The 22,897-nt window shown below is 54.8% G+C and overlaps 1 protein-coding gene across 13 annotated transcripts in view; it reads right to left on the reverse strand.

Annotated features, from left to right (window-relative positions):
* Positions 1 to 22,897, reverse strand: part of WNK2 (WNK lysine deficient protein kinase 2) — a 132,253-nt gene that overhangs the window by 65,120 nt on the left and 44,236 nt on the right. For 11 of the 13 annotated variants that reach the window (XM_057720437.1, XM_057720433.1, XM_057720432.1 and 8 more), the window contains exons 8-17: positions 14,454 to 14,736; positions 11,014 to 11,216; positions 8,326 to 8,481; positions 7,681 to 7,926; positions 5,655 to 6,209; positions 2,367 to 2,660; positions 1,754 to 1,803; positions 856 to 1,024; positions 653 to 769; positions 104 to 274 (exon numbers count right to left, since the gene is read on the reverse strand). In XM_057720437.1, the coding sequence (XP_057576420.1) occupies positions 104 to 274; positions 653 to 769; positions 856 to 1,024; positions 1,754 to 1,803; positions 2,367 to 2,660; positions 5,655 to 6,209; positions 7,681 to 7,926; positions 8,326 to 8,481; positions 11,014 to 11,216; positions 14,454 to 14,736 (2,244 nt within the window). The remainder of the gene's footprint in view (positions 1 to 103; positions 275 to 652; positions 770 to 855; positions 1,025 to 1,753; positions 1,804 to 2,366; positions 2,661 to 5,654; positions 6,210 to 7,680; positions 7,927 to 8,325; positions 8,482 to 11,013; positions 11,217 to 14,453; positions 14,737 to 22,897) is intronic. The other 2 variants (XM_057720435.1, XM_057720440.1) reach the window with 2 other exon arrangements.

Consider the following 22,897-nt stretch of genomic DNA (forward strand, 5'->3'; position numbering starts at 1 on the left):
CAGACTCCTCCAGCAGGCGACACCACAGCGCTGTACTCCCAGAGCCCGGAGCTGGGGGATAAGCAGGCCCAGACCCGCCTGGGACCTTGCACCCAGGACTTACCTCCCCAGCACCCAGGCCACAGGTGCTGAGGTGTGGCGGGCTCACCCCAGGGTCGGAGCCACGGTCCACATCAGTGTCCTCACTGAGCATGTCCTCTGCCTTGTCCATGACGTCCTTCATCTGCTCGATGAAGGTCTCCCGCTCAGCCTGCAGGATGAAGTCGTGCTCTACCTGCAACGGCACAGGCAACCCTGCTGGTGGGGTTGTGCCTCAAGCCACTGGCCGGCCGTACTGGATCTTCCCCGACTGATCTGCTTGATTTCTACTCTGGACTGAGCCCAAGAGGGGAGACACGACCAGGGAGCCCAGTTCCCCACAGCAGGGCTGCAAAGTTCAGCAAGAGAAGCCACAGCCTGAGAAGCGGGCCTTCCAGGTGATGGGCCAGCGCTGCCCACAAGAGGCAGCCACCTGCAGAGGCGGGAGGACAGGGAAGGCTGGCAACCAACATTCCCCTCAGTGGGCATGCGCCCAAGGGACACAGGACAACAGCTCACAGTCCCAGGGGAAGGCCCACGGACTCATCTGACCGGGCAGGACACCTAGCCTCACCATGTAGGTAGCGATCTCGTCAGGTGCGTCCCCATCCAGGTCAAACTTGAATGTCACCATCTTGTGGTTGTGCGTCTCCAGCTGGCACTCCACCATCTTGTCACCCGTGTTGCACACCTACAGGACACTCAGGCAGTGAGGCCAGGGAGGAGACCATGCCTAGCCAGCCCTCTCCTGCCAGCCCGTTCTGCCCAGCTACGCACATTCAGGATGGTCAGCCGGGGCCGGCTGGCCCTCTCCTGGCGGGAGCGTGCACGCGTGGACCTGCGGTGATGCTTCCGGGCAGTCTTGCCTTCCAGCTTACCCCCACCGAATGCACCTTCACAGCTGTCACTCATCTCTCTTCCAGAAGTGACGTCGGAGCCTCCGTAGCTATGTGAAAACCAAGAATGCTGCAGCACCCACAGGAAGGGCCTGCAAGCCTACCTCATGTGGGGAACTTGGCTTTTTAGGAAACAGCCAGAAGATGTACTGTCTGGGTGTGCTCAGCTGGAAGACCTAGAGGGTCTAAAGCTGGCCATGCCCAGCAGAGAGACCCCTGAGCCCACTACCCCTTCTCCCCCAGTAACATCTGTCCTGGGCAGCGTTGGGGTCATAGGGAACACACAGCCTTTCTGACTTGGGACCTAGGTCCTCTCACCTGTGAATCAGGCTTAATCGGCTCACAGTAAGTGCCAGGATTAAGACACAAATCCTCCCCAGTACCTCAGTTCCCCCATCTGTTCAACAGCAACAGGAACACGTCAACCAGGTGGAACTGTTGCAGGATTTGAGGTGAGTGCGGAGCACCAAGCTTGGTGCTGGCGTTACCAGAAGGGTGGGTTACAGTCACTTCCTGTAACCGGTTTCCCACCGGCCCAAGATGCTGGGACACCCGGGATGTGGGCTGGACTCTGCCCTGCCCTTCCAGCCTCCCCACAGTGGCCAGAGCTGCTGACCCTCCAACCACAGCCTCTCCCTTCTAGAAGGTCCTCAGAACTGCAGACCAGCACCAGGACCCAGAACACAACTGAGAGTATCTGACTATCAAATCGCAACCAGCACTCCGCCAGTCAGGCGACGTTAGAAGCCCTGACATGTGAGGGCAAAGTGTGCCGTTACCTCTCGCAGCTCTGAGGGAGGCTGGGCTGCTTGTCCTGCGAGGCCTGCTCCTGAAATAAAACCACAGAAAGGAGGACGGGTCACATTCATTCCCCCGCGACACAGCCGCTCGCAGTCTGCCACCTCCCCACCTCCACAGCCCACCCCGCCACCCGCTCCCTTCTGACTGCAGCGAGCAAACCATGCAGGGTGGCAGGAGTGAGGGGGTTTACGTTGTTTAATGCTTGGAGCCAAGCAGATTCCTAAAAGCTGGGCCACCCGCTTTCCAAACATGCTAACCCACTTTGATCATCCCTATGAGGGAGCACATGCCCAGGAAGCGCTGTCACAGGCCTTCCTATCGCCTCCAAAGAAAAGCACTCTGAATCCATGTGCAAAAATCATGGTCTCCAGCTGGATGTGTGATTAAGGAAAGTGTGACATCTAGGGGACAGCACAGGGAGAAAGAACAGCACCCGTGGCTGTCCCTGGGCACGTGCTTCCACCTTCTCAAGGGCATCCCCGACTTCTAAGGCTGAGACCCAGGTCACAGCACAGGAGGGCTGCCATGATGCTGGGATCAGGGATGAGGGTGACAGACTGGGGGCTGAGCCCCAAGGGGAGGGCCACACACCTCCGGGGCCAGCTCCACCATCAGCTGAACAGCTGGGCAGGGACCAGTGATCCCAGGCCCGCTGGGCAGTGGCAGGCTAGCAGGCGGCAGGAGCGCAGCGGTCTGGTCAGGCAAGCTCTGAGCAGCTGCCACCACTGTGGGGGCCAGGGAGCCGGGGAGCTGAGACAGGAGCTCGGGGGCAGCAGGCGGCAGCACTTCCGGCAGAGGTGGGGAGAGGACGGCAGCAGGCGCGGGCACCGTGGGGACCTGGGTGGTGATGTCCACGGCATATGGAGGCGGGGGGCCAAGCAGGATCTGAGGGCACAGGGGATACGGATGCAAATTGGGGTGCCGGCCATCACCTTCCCTGAGGGTCCTGGACCAAAGCAAGCACTTCCACCATCCAGGTGGGTGAGCAGGCAACCCAGACATCCCTCTCCATCCACCCGCCCCCCCACAGACAAATCCAGGCATGTTTGTAGGAGATGTAGTGAAACAAACAAGAACACTCTCATGTCCCCATCTGTATAAAAGCAAACCTAAAACTGCACTTTATCTACGAACCTCTAGTGGAGGCAGGCTGAGAATCTGTACGTGCAGCATACAGTTAGCACCTGTCTGGGCTCCCTGCCACCACCCTGCAGGGCCAGACCCCGTGTGACTCCATCCCAGCCCCTTGTCAGATCAGAGTCTGCATTCCTGACCCAGCCATGAGCAGGAGGGGTCGTGGTCGCCTTCCATGGGGTGACTCCAGAGCTGGGCCAGATTCCCTACTGTTCCCTCTTGAAGAGCTCTCGGGGTAAAGGCCTAAGACAGGTAGAAGGAGAGCCCCAGCCTGAAAGGGCTCCAGTTCGGGGTTGAGGCTGGGCATGGGAATGACCCGCCACTGGGCCTGCTGGTATGAGACCAGTAAGACACACGGTACGTGGGGTGAGCTGTGAAAGCCACAGCCTAGCCAGGGAACCTTCTCTCCTGGACAGATGTCCAAATAGTGCATTCAGGGAAGCCTCCGGGCAGCCAGCCGAGCTCATCAATAAACTCCAGACTCTCTGCTGGCCAGACCACAAGCAGGCCACCAGGCCTGGCCAGCAACCTCTAAGTACCTAGCACCTTCTCCAGCCACTGGCTGAGCAAACGACCCAGTGCCAACAGAGTACCAGGCCAGCACGTGGCACAAGGCACAGGCCCAGCCATGACACCACAAACCCCCAGGCCTCCACTCGGCCCTTGGCTTTCCCCAAATGACCCTGACCCCTGAGTCAATGTTACTCCAAGTAACAGACCAGGGAGGTGCTTGCTCAGTCAGGGCACTGGACTGACACACGCCCTCACACTGGTTTTCAAACAAACACCAGCCTATTGGTCAATGAAAATCAACCCTTCCCTCTCCAAGTACAAATCCCTTCTAGAAATCAGGGAGAAACATCCAGGAGAATCTGTGCATACGTACAACACAGTGCCTTATTCTAGAATGAATTCAGTGCAAAACGAACTAGGGGGACATCTGGCCCCTTAGCACACTTTCACGATGAATCTTCACAACAGAATCAAAAGGACAGGAGCCTGAGCTCAAATATCAAAGAACATGCCCACAGGCACACAGCTGTTGAGGCTTAGGGCCAGGGTGGGGCCAGGTGGGAGGGTGCCCAGGTGGGAGGGGCCCCAGGTGAGAGGCCCTAATGTAGGAGGGCTCCCAGGTAAGAGGCTCCCTAGGTGAGAGGATGCCCAGGTGAGACGCCCCCCACGGTGAGAGCCCCCCCACGGTGAGAGCCCCCCACGGTGAGAGCCCCCCCATGGTGAGAGCCCCCCACGGTGAGAGCCCGCCCCACGGTGAGAGCCCCCCCCACACAAGGTGAGAGCCCCCCCCCACGGTGAGAGCCCCCCCAAGGTGAGAGCCCCCCCCAAGGTGAGAGCCCCCCCCACGGTGAGAGCCCCCCCACGGTGAGAGCCCCCCACACACAAGGTGAGAGCCCCCCCCAACGGTGAGAGCCCCCCCCACGGTGAGAGCCCCCCCCAGGTGAGAGCCCCCCCCACGGTGAGAGCCCCCCCACGGTGCAAGCCCCCCACGGTGAGAGCCCCCCCACGGTGAGAGCCCGCCCCACGGTGAGAGCCCCCCACGGTGAGAGCCCGCCCCACGGTGAGAGCCCCCCACGGTGAGAGCCCGCCCCACGGTGAGAGCCCCCCACGGTGAGAGCCCACCCCACGGTGAGAGCCCCCCCCACACAAGGTGAGAGCCCCCCCCACGGTGAGAGCCCCCCCACGGTGAGAGCCCCCCATGGTGAGAGCCCCCCCCACGGTGACAGCCCCCCCACGGTGAGAGCCCCCCCCACGGTGAGACTCCCCCCCACGGTGAGAGCCCGCCCCACGGTGAGAGCCCGCCCCACGGTGAGAGCCCCCCCCACGGTGAGAGCCCGCCCCACGATGAGACTCCCCCCCACGGTGAGAGCCCGCCCCACGGTGAGACTCCCCCCCACGGTGAGACTCCCCCCCACGGTGAGAGCCCGCCCCACGGTGAGAGCCCGCCCCACGGTGAGAGCCCCCCGCACGGTGAGAGCCCCCCCCAGGTGAGAGCCCCCACGCCAGCTCCTCTCCTCACGCGAGGTGGGACCGCAGCCTGCAGTGCCAAAACACACAGCAGCCGCGCGGGTGTGGGGAGCCAGCAGGGGATGTGTCCCCACACCCCTTCACTGTCAGCCCAACCAGCGGCCCGTGGCCCCCACCGGACTCCGAGGCCATCATCCTCGTCTGCCATGACTGCCTTGGAACCAGCAGCCCTGTACACCCGGCACTGCCCAGTTGACAACCAAAAGAGCCTGTCAGAACCCCATCTGCCCCATTTACTGGTGCTGAGATGGGGGGTATCCACCTACTTTACTGTGACAGGTAACCAGACAGGCAGTGTGAGCCTCTCCAGCACCCATGGAGGCGCTGAGACAGCTGCACTGGGACTGCCAACCCCATCCAGGTGAAGGCAGGCACCACAGTGCCCAGCATGGCCAGGGACCTCCCGCCCCCCCACCACCACCACCACTGCAAGTAGCAGCTACTGACACATGTAAAGGAACCAAGAGTGGAGCTTTTAGCCACCCCAATCCCCGAGGCACTAACACGTGCTGGGAAGTGAGAGGAGGCAGGAGACACCCCTCCAGGCTGGATGAGACACCGCAGCCAGGGGACAGCGCTGCCTGCTTGGCCATCCCCACTGCCTCCCAGGTCAAGGTGCTGAACAGGAGCGGAGGTCTGTGAACCCCTGTGTGCTAAGGGGTCTCCCAGTGTCTGGAGGGTGGGCCTGGCCAGCAGGTGGGTTACCTGGCTCCCAGCACTGGCGGCCGGGGCAGCCTGCTCCGGAAGGCGGGCAACACTTGGCTGGTGGGGCTGCGGCAGCACGGGGGGTGCCGGCTGGGGAGGGGCCGCCCGTACAGGCTGCGCTGCGTGGAGGGGAGAAGGTGGGACGTCGCTGGGCACCACGTGCGGAAAGGCCGCCGGGTACACGGGCTGGGCTGGGAGCTGGGCCACAGTGGGGTGAATGGACAGGGCAGCCACGCCCTGTGGGGCCACAGCCAGCAGCGGGATGGCGGTCGCAGTGGCCGCCACGTTTGGCACGATGGTCTGGCATGGCACGGCCAGCGGTGCCCCGGCAGGGTGGGGCAGCTTGACTGTCTGCAGAGGCAGAGCCGGTGATGCGGGCAGCGGGGCGGTGGGGGCACTGAGTGGGAGGCTTGGCAAGATGACAGCCGGAGAGAAATACTGAGAAGGGGGAGGCACGGCGGGCCCACTGGTGCCTGGCAGGTCAGGAAGGGCTGCAGGGAGGCTGTCGACGGCGGCCAGTGGAGCGACGGTGGGGACAACAGGAAGTGGAGGCATCTGAAAGAGAACAGGCGTGTCAGCCCTACCAGGATTTGGCCCTGCCTGCAGCACATCCACACAGGGCGAGAGGGTCCAGATCACCCAGTTTCTGCCCCTAAGATACATCTGTGTAGCTGCTACAGAAGGGAACCAACACATACACCCAATTTAAGTGGAACCAAGGGCATGACACCATCAAACAGAAGGAAACGCAGGAGGCCTCAGAAGGGCGTAAGGTGCAGACACGACCTTCAAGAGAGCTGCCCCCTTTTAGCCACTCCTCAAAGGGGCACAGCCTGGGCCACTCCGAGGCTGCTGCTAGGCAACCACAAGGACATCAGGGGTCTCAACAGTGACCATCAGATTCACGGCTTTGGCATGTTCTCCTTCAGAAAGACCAGGACTGTCAGAGCTACCAGACTGGCTCCAAACATCTGAAATTACTTTGCCTGATTCCCTCCAATCTGTATGAAATCACACTGAGACCAAATTCTTCACCAGGTTAGCTCAAGGAAAGCGTATCTTCCAGCCCCTCCTTGATGGCTGAATGGCCCTGTGCCGTGCAGCCTGGGGCAGAGCAGCATCTCGCAACAGCAGAGCTCCAGAACCTTCCATGTCTGGTCTTCCATCCTGGAGACATCTCATGGATTTAGCACTTCAAACATTCCAGCAGAGTCTCTGACAGTTCCCTCTAAAATAAAGCCTTTCTGGTTGTGGGCACGTGAGCACTGCATCACACGTGCCTTGGTGCAATTACAGGATAGCAAAAATATGCAAATTGACCTCTGCGTATTTGCAAAGCAACTAAATGCTGTGGCCACCGGGAGCAAGGTGGTGGGTTAACTAGATGCTGAAAGTGACTCCAACACAGGAGTGATGAGGACAAGGCTGGTGACAGGTGACAGCAGACAAGAAAGAAGCTTCTGGGTGGTGCCTGTAAACCACAGGAACATGCACATCTTCCCCATGAATCAGCACTTCCCATCCTAGCCCTGCCAACACATGAAATGAAAGCCGTCCCATGGTCAAAGTTCACTGGAAACATGCATGACCGCTGACAGCATTCGCCTGGACGACAGCACCCAAGCACCAACCACATGCTATCGAGTGACACTGGTCATGTTATGCTCCTCTGAAGACGGGCATGAGTCACTTTTATAGGCAAGTCTTCTCTGCAGTTGGCAAGCTGCTCAGCGGTCCCCTGGACTCCCAAGAATCAGCACAGCCTCCAGAAGCTCCATGGAGGACAGTGACTACAGCTATGTGCTCATAGCTCCATCCTGGCTGCTCTGGCCCGACTCTGGACTAAACCCATCCCCATCCCAGATGCATCTGGGGCAGAAGTCAAAGGCAGGAGAGCACAGCAGCCCAGCCGCCCTGTCCCCAGGGAGTGTTTCTCTCTTGAGGGACCCACGTGCCCTGAGAACAAGGAACGGCCAACCAGGCTGGGGGAGAAGGCCAGGCTGGAGGGCAGAGGACAGAAAGGTACCTGTGGAGGGACTTGAGAAAGTGGCTGCAGGGGTGCTGGAGGCATCTGGAGGGGCTTCAGCTGAGCAGGGGCCACCACCTGGGAGGTTGGAGCCAGATAGGGAGGCAGGCTGGGGGCCACCGGCTGCAGAGGGGCCACCGGCTGCAGAGGGGCCACCGGCTGGAGAGGGGCCACCGGCTGGAGAGGGCCCACTGGCTGCGGGGCCAGGACCTGCGGCAGGGGCACCGGCTGGGCCAGGAGAGGAGGCTAGAAAGAGAGGAGGGGATTCTCTTAGACCAGTGCCCTCCTGAGATACACCCTAGGTACTCAGATACAACAGAAAACCTCAACTCGCACATGCACACATACCCACACACTTGTGCAAACACCCAGCATGGAGCCCGGGACACACAGCTCTGGGAGGACCACTGTGTGTAAGGGGGCCCTCTGAGCGCCGCAGAACCCTCCCCTCCACAGACACAAGACACCCACCTCTACTCCCGCCTACATCCCAGACCCTGGGAAGCTGCGGAGAAGGAACACAGGGGGCCGGGACCTGCCAGGACGCCCGCACACCCTGGGCTGAGGCCAGCCAGGATGGGTGGGCAGGGCCTGGGGAGACGGAGGCACCCACGGTACCTATTTGGAGCAGCAGCCAGCACTCACCTGGTGGGCGGGGGGCGTGGGCTGGCCTGGGCCAGTCGGCACAGGGGCACTGAGTGGCGGCAGCACAGGCGTGAAGCTCATGGCCGGCTCTGGGAAAGGCTGCTGCGAGAGCAGAGGGCGGGCCGGGGGCGGGACGGAGCCCACCGACAGGCCAGGCTGCGAAAAGCACAGAGCCACATTCAGCAGCTTCCCTGAGGACCCCCACCAAGCACACACTCACCATCTTCAGGGACCCACCTCTCACTCCCTCCCTGTGCCTGCCATCCTGCCAGGGACACTTTCCTAGGAACGCGACTCAGCACAAGCAAGCTGTGGTGGCCGCAAACCGAGAACTGCCACCCCTCCCAACCAGGGAACGTCCCAGACCTTCAGCTCCATAGCATCTCATGCCACCATGAGAAAAGATCATAAAAAGAGATGTGTGGAACCATTTGTGGAACCTCATAAAATGCTTGTTATGACATTAAATGAGGGAAAGATAAAAATGCATACATCTCTTGCTTATAGGACTATATAAAATATGTACATGTGGATATATTCACAAACAGGATATGGAAACATGGGACTAAAAAGCAGAACAGAGACGGAGAGAGGGGTGCCCTGCAGAGCTGTGAGTCTCCCGTGACTCGCCCATCAGGAGAGAAACGAGGCCCCAGATGTGAGCCCTCACCGTCAGGCACAGCATAGACACGGACTCAGAGAGTCCAAAATCTGAGCGCTGGATGTTTGATGCTATTAAGAACAGCTGCTAACTTGTTCATTTTTAGGTACAATAATGGTACTAGGTTTTGTCTTCAGTCTTGATCCTGCAGAGATCAAAACATCTTTCTGTCTAGGATTTACTTCAAAATACCGGGGATGCAAGAAGCAGGTGAGCGCTTTGGAAAAAGCGCAGAGGTGACTTCTGAAGCTGAGAGCACATCGACATCAGAATGTTCTCTCACTTGTTTTCTAGATGAAACACGTGACGATAATTTCCAAGGCCATTATCACTCACTTCATCTTTCGCAGTAAATGCTTTATGAAAAGCAGCATGGGGTAGGATGGAACCTCTCCTTTGCATTTACTTGAAGCCACGGGGTGGAATGAGTCACCTGTGCACACGTTCCTGTAGCCACAGAACCTGGCCCGGCAGGAGTCAGGAGCTCAGGCAGCCTGGAGGCCTCAGAGCAGCAGCTTTTACTCCTGACTCCACCGTCTGTGCTCTTCCTTCCCTGGGTCCCAGGGGTACATCACCATGGCAACCCTCCCCAGGAGCCCTCAGTGCACCCTGGGGACCCCTCCTGTCCAAGGCGTTTTTGTATAAATAGGCAAAGGATGGGAGACAGCACTCCAGCTAATGTCGGCTGCGTCCTAACCCAGCCCTCAACCTCCCTGTGCTTGGGCATCCTGGCCTGTGAGCCAAAACTAGGACAGGCACAGTGCTGCAGGGACCTGGGTGGAGAGCACACTGTGTAGCCAGGGAAAGTATGACCCTGCCCTAGAGGGGATGAGGGCTGGTGGAAAGTTCTGGCTCAGCCCCAGCATGGGAGACCTAAAGCCAAGAACCACTGCTCTGAGAAGCAGGTGGCCTTCTCATAAATGAACTCTTCCTGCCATAAAATCATATTTCACTTAATTTTGTGAAATGGGTCAAACCACAAAGGCAAATTGCAAATAAATCCTGGGCTCCAGTGAGCAGAGGCAAACACTTCAACTGCTTTTCCAAAGTGACTTTCTAAGCCTGATCAATCAGGAGGGGAGGGAAGAGAGACAGAGGTGGCTGGAAAAGCCAGCACCCAGCACTCAGGCAGCCCCAAAGGGCAGCCACAGTGTGAGAGCACGTGATTGAAAGCACACACGAGAGCAGAGGGTGAGAGCACACGCGAGGGCACGTCTCAGAGCTGCCGTAACTGGAGTGCCAGGCAGGAAGAGGCTCCTTGGGCAGAGGCTCCAGCCCTGACAGCTTCTGGGCCCCTCTGGACCCCTCTCCGCAATTGACCCAGGGGCAACTTCTCTGGGACTGACCATTTGGAACTAGGAAGCATGCAATTGTTTTGCTCTCTTTGGCATTAAAATAAATAAATAAAAATTTTTAAAAATGCTAAATGTGACCCCCTCATCTAGCAATTTCCAGCTCATCTAATAGCCTTAGACTTTCCATATCTTAGAAATTAGTCCACAGGCATGAGCACGAGGCCCTTTCAATCCTAACCTCTCAAGCATCACTGAAAACACTTCCTGTGATTTGGTCGTTTCCATACCTCTAACTCTTAATGGCTGCATCATATGTGGTGGAGGAATGCCAAGAGATACTTAACACTCCCGCAGGGAAGCAAGACACTCTGACAAAATCAAAGGTTTCATTACTTTAAATGATGCTTTTCTGTCACCTGTGCAACAGTCAGAAGTAATTTTTCAGGCCCAGCATCAACCACGGAGTGGGACCTTGCCAGCTTTATCACAGCTTTGCAAGCGCTGGGTGTCACTGGGCTCTGTTTCCAGTATTTTCTCATGTGGCAGGTCTTTCAGGGTACATCACAGGCTGCTCCAGACTGCAGCCCTGCAGTGCCTGGCAAGGACGGACCTCCCGCAGGCCTGCTTTTGCGTGGCTGGGAACTGACAACAGGCCAGCACAGACCGGATGGACCATCTCAGACTCTAGGCCATGCGGATAGGGATTCTGGCCAGCAGGGTGGGCTGACTCACCGCGGCAGGCTGCTGGTAGGCCCCCCGTGAGGGCAGGCTGTGGGGCAGGACGGGCCCGTCGGTCACGCTCACGGGGGGGCTGCACACACACTGGGTGGGGGCCGGTGCTCCGTCCGCCAGCGAGCCCAGCACAACGCTCTGCTGGCTGCTCTGCGAGTCTGAATACACCGTGGAGCCCTGGCCACTGTCAAACGTGCTGTCCGCTGGGGAGGGAGGACAAAAGCATGGCTCAAGGCGGGCACCCCCAAGCATCACCCCCACGGCATTCCACACAAGTCTCGGGGAACACAAACGTGGGACAGCTTGTCCGTGTGTTTCCTCCTGTAAAACAATGACTCGGTTGCATCTCCAGGTCACATACATAATAAGTGTGTGTCATTTCAGACAATCAGCTATAGAACAGTGCAGGAGGCTGTAACTGCACCACCTAGAAATGGCCCAGCAGCCCGCCCCCACACTGCCTGACATCTGTTGGTGCTCACCACGGGCCATCGAGCATCCCAGGTGGGTACCTTGCACCATCCTCTGCAGGCAGGACGGCCACTTCCACCGGCTTACAGATAGGGGCCTCACCTGGCACCTGACCTGGCCTTGAGTGCGTGCAGCTCTTCAAAGGCACACAACGGAATGTCCAAGTTAGGAAAAACTTCAGTCACATGGAGGAAATAATTACCACCGGTATTTTATAGTGGGGGAGGGAGGTCTCAGGACCCTGACCACCTCCACTTACCGCAGCAAAGAGCCTGAAGCAGGAAGACCTGGGTCCAAATCCAGCCCCTCACAGCACGGGCCCAGGTCTAACAAGGCTGGAAAATGAGGCAGACGAGGGCCCTGCCCCACAGAGAGGCCATGAGAGGGGGACCCGGAGGCTCCACGGCCCCAAGGCAGCCCCCCAAGAGACCGGCCTGACCCAAGGTCAGCCCCATTGGCCTCTCAAACCCAGCCCGGATGGAAGGAGCTGCCTGCACATGCGGGCACAGACAGGACTGCCATGGCCCACAGGCTGGTCTCACCAAGACACATCTGGGAAGACAGGGCACCTGCCTGGTGGTGCCAGGTACGATGAAAAGCAGAAACCTGTCTGAAGTGGCACTTTTGTTTCAATGCCTCCAGATTCCAAAAGCTACATAAATATTAGGATTTGTTACCTATGAACACCAAGCTATTTCTATGGGGCACCTTTCAGTGTTGGCATCATGTCCATTTGTAATTTAAACAAATAAAGTAAAAGAGGACTCTTGTTGGCTTTGCGACAAAATAATTTTTCCCAAGAGCTGATCAGAACTTATTACGACCCAGGAAGACTTATGAATGCTGAGGTTCGATTGCGCAAAACCAATTTAACGAGCGGCTCGGATTTTTGATGCAGTGGCTAGGAGTCATTGCTACTTACGCAGAGAGAGACAGAGACAGAGAGCGAGTGCATGAGAGAGAGACAGAGAGTATACAGACCACTTTCAAGTAGAGTACCTCTAACCATATATGTGACGTTTTACATGTTTAAAGTGAACGTGTTTATCTGAATAATAAAAATTATTGTTAAAAATCATTTTTAACCTATTGACAAATTGTGTTCTCACACTCACTGGCGTGGGCCCAAGCTTGAGCTTGATCCGGACTGTGGCGGGCAGCTAACAGAACACATGGTGGGGGAATCATAAAGTAAGGTCATTGCTGTGCCTTCCGATACTCGACAGTGTGTGTGCGCCCATCGCGTCCCCTAAGACCAGGGCCCCTCCAGTGACGTATGCGCTGCTCGCGTCCCCGTTAGTTCATCTTTGTGAAGCACAGTGTGGTCCAGCCAGCCACAGGCACCGCGGCCAGAGGGATGGCTAAGCGCGGGCTTCCTGTTCTGACCCACGGCAAGGGGCAGGAGCACAAGTGCAGGGTGCTGTGGGTTACGGATGAGAGGGGCACAGGGGTGCACGTGTGTGCACGGGTGTCCCTGTGTGCACGCCTGTCACGTGCGCTCGTGTGGTATGTTCTACGCACACACACGTGTGTAAGTGTGTGGTAGACTGCATGTATAGGTTATGTCTGGAAGTTATCATCTCTGGAAGTTATAGTTCAAAGACATATAACATCAGTGACCTCCAGAAAGGAAAATTAACTGGCTTTTGCTGTTTACCCTCTTGGATTTTCTGAATTTTATACACTATGATGATATTCTCTACTTTAAAGAAATAGATAAAAATGTTTCTGAGAAGCGTGGCCACTACGTGAGGCACATTCATTCTTAGTCAGGATGGGGATCTGTTTGCAGACAGAACTTCCCTCCTCAACTCATCTGTCCAGTCACACCTATGCAGCGGGTCGAGTTTGTACCATGACCTCTGATCACAGCAGAGCATATTTAGGTCCCAGACTGTATCTCTTCAAAGTTCAACAGAAGGAGATTTCTCAATTCCTGTCCTAGAAATTGTTCAACCAAAAATTATGTTTTCAAAGTGTATAGTGGTATGTCAGATGTGAAAAGCTTTTTCCTACAAAAGATTTGTGCTCAGAAAATGGAGTGGTGATGTAGCGATTCTATTCTCCAAAGCAAACCTGAGCAGGTAAGAGAGAAGTAAACAGTAGGCAACGTATCTCAAAGTGATGGCCAGCCCCTGGTCTTAATTTAAACAGCCTACTTTGAAGAATGTTTGGCTATTTTACTGATAAAGAAAGGATGTAACTATCAAATAGATTAAGGAGACTACTTTGGTCTTTCCACACAAGCAACCTGAAATAGTGGCGTGGGCAAGTGGCTGAGCTCTCCATGCTTATGCACAGAACAGACAGAAAAGGCTACTTCCTCCATCCTCAGCTCAGCTGAATTTTTAGGATGCTGAGTATTTCCACTTAGACATGCAGAAGACACTGGGTTCTCCCTTCCAGTGGTCTGAAATGAAGCCAGGTACAAAGTGACTCCCACCAATCCATCGGTGACACTCCTTGGGAAACATACTGAAGGTCTCAAAGGTTCCGTACCAGAAGGGAGACAACTCTGGGGATGGGTAATCCAAGCAGCAAAAGTCACAAGACCATGGCATGACTAGAGGCAGCAGCCACGGGCAGCCCTAGGACCACAGGGTGTGGCACAGACGCCTCCACTGGCCAGTGAATCCAAGGCTGAGGCACAGCCCTCGGGTGCCCTGTGGGGCTAGGACTGATACCCTCCGGATGGGGTAAGTAGCTGAACTGAACCAGCTCCCTCCCTGCCGGCCCGGGGGGGACAGGGGCGCTTGGGTCTGTCTGGAGGTCTGTCTGTTTGTCCCCCACCTGTCCTGAGAAGCTGGACTTCGGGGAGCCGTAAACCCCTCTGGGCACAGATCTCTTTGCAACGTGGGGATGCTTCCAAGGCCCTCCCTGGAAGAATACTTGCCCACACGGATGGTCACACCCGCGGGGTGGGCTGGGGGAGGGGGCAGGGCAGGCGGCCCCGGGCAGGCAGCACTCACAGGCCAGGGAGGTGGCGCTGGCCGGCAGCGCAGGGGTGAGGAGGTGCTGGTCGGCCTCGGGCTCCTCCGGCTCCGGCGGCCCAGCCTGCGAGTGGTAGGTCACCTGGACCTGCAGGGGTGTGGGTGGGCCCCTGGCCCTGTCAGGGCTGCCGGGGTCCCGCTGCTCCTGGGGCTGCAGCGCCGGCCAGATCCTCTTCCGCCGCCACTGAATCAACGCCACGCGGTCACGAATGGACTTGGCCACAATCTTCACATCACTCTCATGGAAAAATCCAGATTCGATCTGCAATGGAGATCACCATGTCGTTACCGGGATAGCCCCACCCACATGCCCCCCGACCAGGCAACCCCGCCGTTTGCACCGCTGCCTCCTGCTTGCGGGGTCTCTGCCTGAAGTCCCCTCCTCGGGTCCTTCACCCCCATCAGCAAGCGCATTCCTCTCACGGACATTCTCGTCATCCCATAAGTAAATACCCTCCCGCCATCGACTGCAGATCCACAGGGAGCGTGAGCATCTACACCTACATGTCCCAGCTGCTGGGCGAGTGGCAACAGCAGATGCTCGGACCCGTGGGCGGGATGTGTGAGGGGCAAGGGGAGCGCCTGATCTGCCTCTCACAACTCAGGGTACCCCCCACAGGCAGAGGCCCCCGGGCTTTCCCGGAGCCCCTCATCCAGGTTGGCCGAGGCGGGAAGGAGGTCCTGGCTGCATCTGTGCGCTCGAGGACAGGGACAAGTAGCCTCAGCCGGCGTTGTCCTCAGGGCTGTCCTGGGCATTCTCTGAAAAGTCACAGAGGCTGGCAGGGGAAGAGGCACATTTAGTAACAAGAGACCAGGAAGGTGTGCACCCTCGCCGAGCAAAAGTCTCAACCCGATTCACCCAGCGGAGCATCTGAGAGCATCTGTGAAGGAGTCGAGGATCTCCAGGGAACATCACGTGCTCTCTGAGAATATTTTCGGCAAAACCACAAAAAAGCGGAAGCCAGGCTCCCCACCGTCACTGTGGGACTCCCCATGTGCACAGGGAGAAAACCACACAACAAACCTTGCGGCGCTGGATGGGAACTGTGTGAACTCATGGTTTTCAAAGTACAACAGAGATAAATACGCCAGATGTAGATGTGAGCGTGTACACATGGTGTAGCGTGTGCCTCTGAACCCCCGAGTGGGCCCGAGCAATGACGACCAGCGACTGGAGCGTGGCCACCGTGAGAGTGCGGGGCTCCCCACGAGAGGGCAGCTTCAGGCCTGCAGGGAAAAGGCAAGGGGAGCGGGACATCTCACTGTGCCTGAAATCGAGGACATGCTTGGAAAATGACAGACGTGCGGGACAACACGGAAGCCAGCACCCGGGGCCCCCCACTGGCTATATCTGGGGCATTCTGAGCACCAAAATAAACAGTGATGCCACGATGGTTTGAAGGACATGTCCACAGACGCACACAGGAGACATGAAAGTGACCTCTGGCAGCAGCAGTGATGGGGGTGCAGCCAGTATGCGGTCACACGAGGGGGTGGGGGGCAGGGGCGCGCCACACAGGTGCCGTCCCTCTCTCTGCCTCTCAGCCTGTCTCTCTGCGTCTCTCCCTCTGTCTCTCTGCCAGTCTCTCTCTCAGCCTCTGTCTCTCTGTGTCTCTCCCTCTGTCTGTCTCTCTGTCTCTGTCTTTCCCTGTATCTGTCTGTTTCTGTCTCTGTTTCCCTGTCTCTCAGTCTATCTCTCTGTCTCTCCCTCCTGTGGATCACGTGTTCCCATGAAGCCACGTCATGCGCTGTCCTATGGAAGGTCCCACCTGGCCGGGAACGGAGTCTCCCGCCACCAGGCAGGTGAGCAAGCACAGACACCAACCCTCGGCCCTGGTCAGCCCTGGCAGGCACCCTGGCTGCACCTCACGAGAGGCCCTGAGCCAGAAACACCTGCTAAGCTGCTCCTGGGTTCCTGACCTCGGAGACTGCGTGAGACCGTAAGTGTGTACAGGGATGTGTTTGGGGTAATTTACTGGCAGCGATAGGTAACTCACCCGTGGAGCTCACAACCCAGGGAACAGAAGAGAAACGGTGAGTCCACAGAGATATAAATGAAGGGCAAGTTCGGTGAAATGGAACAGCTCCATGTTTTCAAGGTGCCTCCCCACAATCACTGTTATAGTGGTGAATTATAACTGCAGCAGAGACCCCCGCAGAGACCCTCAACCACATGATCTCGGGGAGCCGCCGCGGTGGGCTGGCCGTGGTGAGTGACCTTGATCTGCACTCTTGCCACGAAGGCATCGCTGGGCAACTGAGACCCTGGGTGGGGCTGGGCTGCTCTCCCAGTGCTCACAGCCCAGGCGGCTATCAGGCTATTATTTCCCTATGGGACACAGACATGGATATATTCAGGGTCAGGCCAAAGAAGTCATCTTGAACAGTTCTGTCCCACATTGGCAGCTTTTCTGTAAGTCTGTGATTACTTCAAAAGATTCATTTCAGAAGACAACTCCACTTGACAGAATGAACTGTGCTGAAATCCTGCAGACATCTGCCCTGAGGCCCCCACCAGCCTCAGCCCAGGATGGCGGCGGAGGTGTGCGCAGGGCTGGGCACGCGGCCAGGACTTAAAGAGGCTGGACCAGGGTTCAGCACGCACCCTAGTGCCAACCCACGTGGTCGACCTGACCAGAGCCGGCTGAAAAGAAGGCATCCCACAGACACGCTGGCCTGCTATTTCCATTTTCTGCCCATGACCCACTTTTCCTTCCGTCTCCATTTTCACAGTCACCCCCCAGTGATCCTCTCCGAGGTGTTTTTTCTATCTTTTCCCAAGCAGGAGAGAATTTGGCCACACTGGGACATCCTCTGGAGGCTGTGAAGGTAGAAGGGCTGGCACCACAGACACAAAAATCCCTGGGCTAGGCTACAAGCCCCCCCCTGCTCCCACCATGTGGATCTACACCAGAGGTCACTTCCAGATCAAAGCCAGCCCAGGTCCCCAAAGAACGGGCCCTTCTCTCAGCCCTGGGGGCATCTGTGTTCAGAGGCACATCCACACAGGCCGCCCCACTGCACGCTCCCCACCCCCCGAACCCGCTGGGAGGTGACTGCAGAGGGAAAAGAGAAAGCTATCCCGTCGGCCTCCCTCCCACCCCCAGGTGGCCTCAGGAAGGCAGCCTCATCACTTCCAACACTCAACACTCACTAACTTCAGGTGTTAACAACAGGGCAGCCCAGACCGGGTGGCAGGTCCTAGAACTGGCAATGCAGTGACACCCTGCCCTTTCAGCACACTTACTTTGTAAGGTTACCACCTCCGTGTGCTGTAACCATCGCTAGTGTTCCATCTGTAGTCATCTCCTCTTTACAGTACTTTAAGTTTTGAAGAAGTAGGTGTGTTGAGTTAAAGCCATCAGCAAATGAACACCCAGCAGAACAGCCTTGGGGCTGGGAGCTCTGAAACCCTGCCCAACTCGGGCTTCTGCGGGGTCCTAACACCTGGCCCAGCGACAGCCCAGGAGAGGCCCAGGCAGCTGCCGTCAGGACCCCAGGGAGAAGGAGAGCCCCAGACCCCCGTGTTGGCTCTGGCGTTTACAGACGGGTGGGAAGGAGAGGGGACTGGAGGGGAAGTTAGACCCTGGCCAAGGGCTGCAGGACCAGCACTGACCTGCAAGGCCCAGCCAGGAGCCAGGAGCAGTGGCCAGTAACAACTGGGGCACTCGCACAGGAGAAAGACCCCGCTGTACGAGTGCGGCCACTTTCAGCTCACCACAGGCACTCCAGGGCTCTGGGCTCATTCTGTTTCTTAAGCAGAGTGTTGGGTATGTGGGTTTTTTAATGGTTCCTTATAAACACAGTGAGGTGCCTTCTTCTGCATGGATGCCATACAGCACGGAGGATGCTCCCCATGAAAAGGCGCTTTTAAAGGAGACAGAAGAGAGGGAAGGGGGAGGCGCCAGGCCCAGGCCCAGGACCTGCACTATGAGCTCTTGAAGATACCTCCCGCCCATGAGTCCAGTCAAGTGCCAGGGACCCAGTGAGGACGGGGCCGTGGCTACAGGCACACGCGTGTATGCAAGGACCTGGAGGGCGGCGGCATCTGTGCTGCGGCTGGAGGCCAAGGTATTCTCTATGTTGAAGCAGAGAAGGGAAGAGTCCTCTCAGGAGGGTGGGCAGGTCCTGGGAAGGGGCCCAGGCCACATTTGTGCTCCACTGTGTTATAACTGAAGAGTGTCTGGAACAGAACCAAGAATGGAGCCAGAGCTGGAGGAGGTACCTGGTACAGCTGTTTGGGTCCCAGGTGCCTCCAGGACAGGCCGCCACGTGGAATCTGCATCCCCTGTCAACCTCATGCCATCGCTATGCAATGCTCATGGGGAAACGAGAACACTGCTCACCACCCGTGCTTCCTGAGGTGCATGCACCTCGACAGACACACCCCCTCAAAGCCATCCAGGGACCCACCTCATCTCCATGCAGGCCTATCGCCCCCGAGGCCTGCCTCCCCTCCTCCTGCCACTGGGAGAGCTGGAGCTGATAGCCAGGTACCCCCAGAATACCGTCAATATGCAAACACCCTCCTGAACCTCAGCTTACAGGATACCTGCACACCACCTGGATCATCACTTATGGTTGTGCTTGAAACTTCAGCAGAAAGCATGGAGGGACCACAGTCTCACAGTATGGAGAAAGAGAGGTCCTGAATTACAGGACTGATATGCTGGTAATTCTCTCTTTTTTTAATTTTTTTATGTGGAATCTAAAAAATAATACAAATGAATCTATACACAAAACAGAAATAGACTCACAGACATAAAAAACAAACTATGGTTCCCAAAGGGGAAAGGTGGGGAGAGACAAATTAGGACTATGGGATTAACAGATACAAACTACTATACTAAAATAGATAAGCTGGTAATTATCTTAATGCAACTCTCAGCAAATATGGAGCAATTAAACAGCCCACTACGCAAGGTCATAGAAAAATCCTCCCAGAAGCAGGGAGCTAAACAGCCCTGTTAAATCTGATTACAGCAGAGCTGTCTGTTTCTGGGCCCAGGAATGTGATCAGCAGCTGGGAAGAAGTCCTAACGTGGGCTCCGTGCCATCAATAGGACATCACACCTTCCACACATGCCAGCAGGGGCACAGCCTCCTGTCCAGTGGAAGGCAGGGTCCTGGCTGCCACGCACCTCCCACTGCTGCACTGACCTGCTACAACCACCTAAACCAAGTTCCATGAACCCCTTACCTGACACATGCCCAGTCCCCTGCATTCCCCTTGGTCCGTGGCTCCCACACCTTACATGGCATGACCAGCTCCAATTTACTCATCTGAGCAGAGCCTCACAGAGCAGTGGTCAGCACAGACTGGCCCTGCAGATATGCTCCCCACAGGAGCCTGTGCAGGCAGCCTACCCTCCACCTCTTATTGCCCACCTTCCAGGGCCATGCTGGGATCATTCCCTATCAAATTACCAGTGGCGTTTTCAACAGAACTAAAACAATATAATTCTAAAATTTGTATATAACCACAAAAGACCCTGAACAGGGTCTTGAGAAAGAACAGAGCTGGAGGAGCCACGCGCCCTGACTTCAGACTATACTACAAAGCTACAGTAATCAAAAAAGTAAGGTACTGACACAAACGCAGACACATGTATCAATGGAACAGGACAGAAAGCCCAGAAGTAAATGTATACACTTATGGTCAATTAATCTATCACAAAAGAGGCAAGTATATACATTGGAGAAAAGACAGTTTCTTCAATAAGTGGTTCTGGGAAAACTAGACAGCTACATGTAAAAGAATGAAATTAGAGCATTCTCTAACATCATATACAAAAATAAACTCAAAATGGATTAACGACCTCAATGTAAGACTAGATACTATAAAACTCCTAGAGGAAAACATAGGCAGAACACTCTTTGACATAAACTGCAGCAATATTTTTTTGGATTTGTCTCCTAGAGTAATGGAAATAAAAGCAAAAATAAACAAATGGGACCTAATTAAACGTAAACGCTTTTGCACAGCAAAGGAAACTATATACAAAACAAAAAGACAGCCTACAGAATAGGAGAAAATATTTGCAAATGGTGCAACCAAAAAGGGATCAATTTCCAAAATATACAAATAGCTCATATAGCTCATCAAAAAACAACCCAATCAAAAAAATGGCAGAAGACTTAACTAGGCATTTCTCCAAAGAAGACATACAGATGGCCTACAGGTACATGAAAAGATGTTCAACACTGCTAATTATTAGAGAAATGCAAATCAGAACTACAATGAGGTATCATCTCACACTTGTCAGAATAGCCATCATCAAAAAGTCTACAAATAGGGACTTCCCTGATGGTCCAGTGGTTAAGAAACTGCCTTCCGATGCAGGGGACACAGGTTCGATCCCTGGTCAAGGAACTAAGATCTCACACGCCACAGGGCAACTAAACCTGAGTGCTGGAACTACTGAACCCGTGCGTTCTGGGGCCCGTGTACCACAACTAGAGAAGCCCTCGCGCCACAACAAGGAAGAACCCAAGTGCCGCAACAAAGACTGAGCACAGCCTAAAAAAGAAAAGAGGTCTACATACAGTAAATGGTGGAGAGGGTGTGGAGAAAAGGGGACCCTCCTACACTGTTGGTTGGAATGTAAACTGGTGCAGCCACTATGGAGAACAGTATAGAGGTTCCTTTAGAAATAGAATTATATATGATCCAGCAACCCCACTTCTAGGCATATAACTGGAAAAGACGAAAACTCTATTTTGAAAAAAAATACATGCACCCCAATGTTCATTACAGCACTATTTACAACAGCCAAGACATGGAAACAATCTAAGAGTCCATCAACAGATGAGTGGATAAAGAAGATGTGATACTGTGTATATTATATAAAGGAATATTAGTTAAATAAAATAAAGGAATATTACTCAGCCATAAAAAAGAATGAAATGATGTTATCTGCAGCAACGTGGATGGACCTAGAGATTATCATACTAAGTGAATTCAGAGAAAGACAAATATCATACGATATCACTTATACGCAAAATCTTAAAAAATGATACAAATGAACTTACTCACAAAACAGAAACAGACACACAGACATAAAAATAAACAAACTTATGGTTACCAAAAAGGAAAGGGGGGTAGGATCAATTAGGAGTTTGGGATTAACAGATACACACTACTATACATAAAATAGTTAAACAATAGGACCTACTGTACAGCACAGGGAACTATATTCAACATATTGTAATAACATAGAAAAGAATCGAGAAAAGAATATACATATACACGTATACATATATACACATATATGTAATTGAATCACTTTGCTATACACCTGAACACTGTAAATCAATTATATTTCAATTTAAAAAAATATATTTTATTGATTTAAAAAAAAAACTACTAACGTCCAGGGAATCCACTTGTAAAGAATCCATCAGCCATACCCTTGTGACTTAGTCATTTTTAACAGGTGTGCTATTTTCAGTGACACACTTATTTTAAAGAAGAGGAAAAAAAGGACACGCATTTCCGTGATTATGACAGGTGCAACCAAGCACGTGCTCTCGTGCAACAAGTGTGCAGATTTTACTTTTGCTCAGATTTTCCAGTAAAATCAGTGTCTCATTTCTCACGTATACTTCTCTCCCTCTGATATGAAACATGTCTATACTCCTGCTCTCACCAGGCCCTCCAGACCACACTGTCCCTCAGAAACAAAGTGAAATAAAGATCCAACCCAAAGGCCCACACCTGCGCAAAGTTAGCGAGAATCTGGGGAAACAGGGCTCCTCCTGATACGCTGAAGTCCCCAGGGACCTCTCTGCACCAGTCCACGATATCCTTTCACCACACCATTTCTGAGGGGATGTCCTGCATCTGTGCAGTGGGGTGACTCTGACCTATGTTGTCCTTCACAGCTACACTCGACCAACAGGGATCCTTGTTCCCAGAACTGCCCACGTGCTGGGGGACCATGCTCCTTTTCCAACTTCATTCTAATCTTTGGAAACCACACACTGTTTTTCCCCCCATGGTTTTTTTTTTTTTTTTTAACTTTATTGGAGTATAATTGCTTTACAGAATTGTGTTAGTTTCTGCTGTACAACAAAGTGAATCAGCTATATGTATACATTTCAGCTATATGTATACATATAGCCCCATATCCCCTCCCTCTTGAGCCTTCCTCCCACCCTCCCTATCCCACCCCTCTAGGTCTTCACAAAGCGTCGAGCTGATCTCCCTGTGCTCTGTAGCAGCTTCCCACTAGCTGTCTATTTTACATTTGGTAGTGCGTACATGTCAATGCTACTCTCTCACTTTGTCCCAGCTTCCCCTTCCCGCCGTGTCCTCAAGTCCATTCTCTACGTCTGCATCTCTATTCCTGCCCCGCCACTAGGTTGATCAGTACCATTTTTCTAGATTCCATATGTATGCATTAGCATACTGTATAGGCACG

The sequence above is a fragment of the Hippopotamus amphibius genome, chromosome 2, assembly GCF_030028045.1.
Source record: "Hippopotamus amphibius kiboko isolate mHipAmp2 chromosome 2, mHipAmp2.hap2, whole genome shotgun sequence".
In the NCBI taxonomy this organism is placed as follows: Eukaryota; Metazoa; Chordata; class Mammalia; order Artiodactyla; family Hippopotamidae; genus Hippopotamus; species Hippopotamus amphibius.